This window comes from Mandrillus leucophaeus, unplaced genomic scaffold, assembly GCF_000951045.1.
Source record: "Mandrillus leucophaeus isolate KB7577 unplaced genomic scaffold, Mleu.le_1.0 Scaffold561, whole genome shotgun sequence".
NCBI classification, from domain to species: Eukaryota; Metazoa; Chordata; class Mammalia; order Primates; family Cercopithecidae; genus Mandrillus; species Mandrillus leucophaeus.
The window spans coordinates 1,401,463-1,404,248 of record NW_012106042.1 but is presented as its reverse complement, the minus strand read 5'-3'; the positions used below and the strand labels follow the sequence as shown (position 1 = coordinate 1,404,248).

Below are 2,786 nucleotides of genomic sequence, written 5' to 3'. Positions count from 1 at the left end.
TGTGATAACTGGCCTAGCTCTCCTACTAGGTTTTAAGGTATTCAGGGATAGAATAAACATTTTCAGTTCAATTTCATTTTGCAAACACTTATTGTGTTCTTTTTATAGGAAAGAAAACTGGCTCTACCCTAGAAGAACTTACAGAAAGAAAACTATCCCTACAAAATATAATGTTATTATGGGACGGTAACAAGTAATAACAGAAAGGTGTATAAGTGAAGCAAAAGTGAGGGTCACTTGATCCAGGTAGTTCATGGGACACTTCAGGGAAGAAATGGCTCTAGAGGTGTACCCTGAAGACTACGCAACACTATCTTGGGAAAGAAATATGAGGAGGACATTTTAGGCCAATGCAAGAACATAAATGGAGACTCAGAGACATGAAAATAGCATGATGTATATGGTATAATCACAAGTACATGGACAGAACATGCTACAACATGCTTGATGTGGCAAGTGGCCAGAAATGGGGTTGAGAAGGGGAAGGCATTCAGGACATTAAAGGCATTGTGTGCATCTTATTCTTTTAGCCACAGGGAGAATATTGAGCACAGTTGCATCTTCCTGCTAATTCATGGTTGCATCTCAGCACCTAGCACAGTGACTTGCTTGCAGTTCTAGAGTCAGAGATTGTTTCTTCTCCAGTTATAATCAACCTTAAGTATTAATAAAATACAGAAGACTGTCAATGCAAATGATATTCAGAGAAAATAGATAGATGAATTTGCTAAAACCAAGCCAAGAACATTGGATTATATCTGAAAGTAGGTCTTGATGAATAGCACTGAATGAACCAATAAGTGAGCATGTGTCTATGGGAAGGACCACACGAGTATGAAAGAAATGACTGTGAAAGAATACTAAAAAGAAGAAAATCAAAGAAGAAGGAGAAGGAGAAAGAGAAGGAGAAGGAAGAGAAGGAGAAGAACAAGAACAAGAAGAGAGTAGCACAAGAATTATGATTCGAAAGCAGTTCCAAGAGTTTTTCTAGATCAGATTATCATTGATAGCCCATTGTCCACGTTGTGGGAAGGGTGACACAGGAACCTCTCACCTGGGCAAGTATACTTCTACTTTTTGCTTCTTCACAGAGTTTGCCCATTCTTCAACCAGCTGTGCTTTGACTAATGGCTCCAGAGTAGCAAGAGGAACTTCCTGTCTGGACAGTACCAGCATCATGCTTATTTCATCTCCTTCATATGGTATTTCTAGGACTTGGTAGATGCCACCAGCTTCATTGGAGCCATCACTAAACTCCCCTAAAAAGAAAAGAAAGGCCATGCAAGACATATATCAAAGTTTTTAAAAAAGCTGGCAGTGAGGAATGAAAGACAGTGTACACTGCTCAGGTACGGGTGCAACAGAATCTCACAAATCACCACTAAAAAATGTTTCCATGTAACTAAAAACCACCTGTTTCCCAAAACTACTGAAATATAATCTAAAAAAAAAAAAAGGTTTAAATTTGTTATATATGTTTCTTCCCAAATAGTATATAGCATATAAAGAAATTCATGCACCTGATAAAAAGCAGGTTTATATGAAAATAGGCCCTAAAATTCAAATAGATTCACAGCCCTCTATAAATTATTTTATTTCCACAGAATCCACAGAATTATTTCACATTTGTAATAACACATATTCAAGACTTGCTTTTTATTTTTAAATGAGATAATTCAATATATCTAAAGTGTGGCATTAGAAACAACGAAAAGTCCTGGTTAGGAAAATAAAGCCCTGGCTCCAAGTTGAATGTAAAGCACATTGATCAATATTCACCTGATTTTTAAGAAGGGAAAATTTGACCATTCAATACCTAGCACTTTATTATCACGAAAACTACAAGTTTTAAAGCAAAGTTTGCAGAGTCAAAATGAAATCTAAGCATTGTATAATATTTAGCTATTATATTTGTGAAAATTGGTATCTCCAAATTAGGTAATTAGGTAAATGAGGTAATTGGCTTTGTGCTCTATGAACTTAGCCAAATTACACACACACACATGTATATGGCCAAAACGTTTTATCTACATATAAAACCTATATGTATATAATTTTAGAGACAGGGTCTTGCTCTGCCACCTAGGCTGGAGTGCAGTGGTGTGATCATAGTTCACTGCAGCCTCGAACTCCTGGGCTCAAGCGATCTTCATTCGTCAGCCTCACGAGTAGCTAGGGCTATAGGTGTGTACCATTATGCCTAGCTAATTAAAAAAAATATATATATATATATATATTTGTAGAGACAGGGTCTTACTGTATTGCCCAAACTAGACCGAACTCCCGGCTTCAAGGAATCCTCCTGCCTCTGTCTCTCAAAGCACTGGGATTACAGGCATGAGTCACAGCAGCTGGCCTGTACTGTGCTTTTAAATAGAATAAAACTACTAGTTCTAACATATACTTGGCTAAAAATTAACTTTCTGATTATGACTTAACAAATTATTACAAGTCAATATAGTAGACAAGAAGGACTAATACCCTAAACTTCTGAAGAGTCCAATAAAACATCTTTGAAAATAATGCCAAAGATATTGAATTATATTAAAAATTATAGGCTCTCAATAAAGTATAAACAAACAATTATGTTTAGCCATATATACACATGTTTAAAATCAATTTTTTTAAAGTCCCTGTATGAGAACAATGTTTGTAATTTAAAAGTGGTGCAGAGCCCAAATCAAGTGCTTCATGGAACATATGGTCCACTAAAACCCATCCTAAACCAGATGAGTTTTTGGAGTAAATCAGAACATTCTCACACAATGTCAGGTATTTTCAGATGA

At 36.0% G+C, this 2,786-nt stretch overlaps 1 protein-coding gene across 1 annotated transcript in view; it reads right to left on the bottom strand.

Moving 5' to 3' along the window:
* The window catches only part of SERPINI1 (serpin peptidase inhibitor, clade I (neuroserpin), member 1), a 112,086-nt gene that overhangs the window by 48,281 nt on the left and 61,019 nt on the right, over positions 1-2,786 (bottom strand). The window contains 1 exon segment of the mRNA XM_011998232.1: positions 1,055-1,259. Within this exon segment, the coding sequence (XP_011853622.1) occupies positions 1,055-1,259 (205 nt within the window).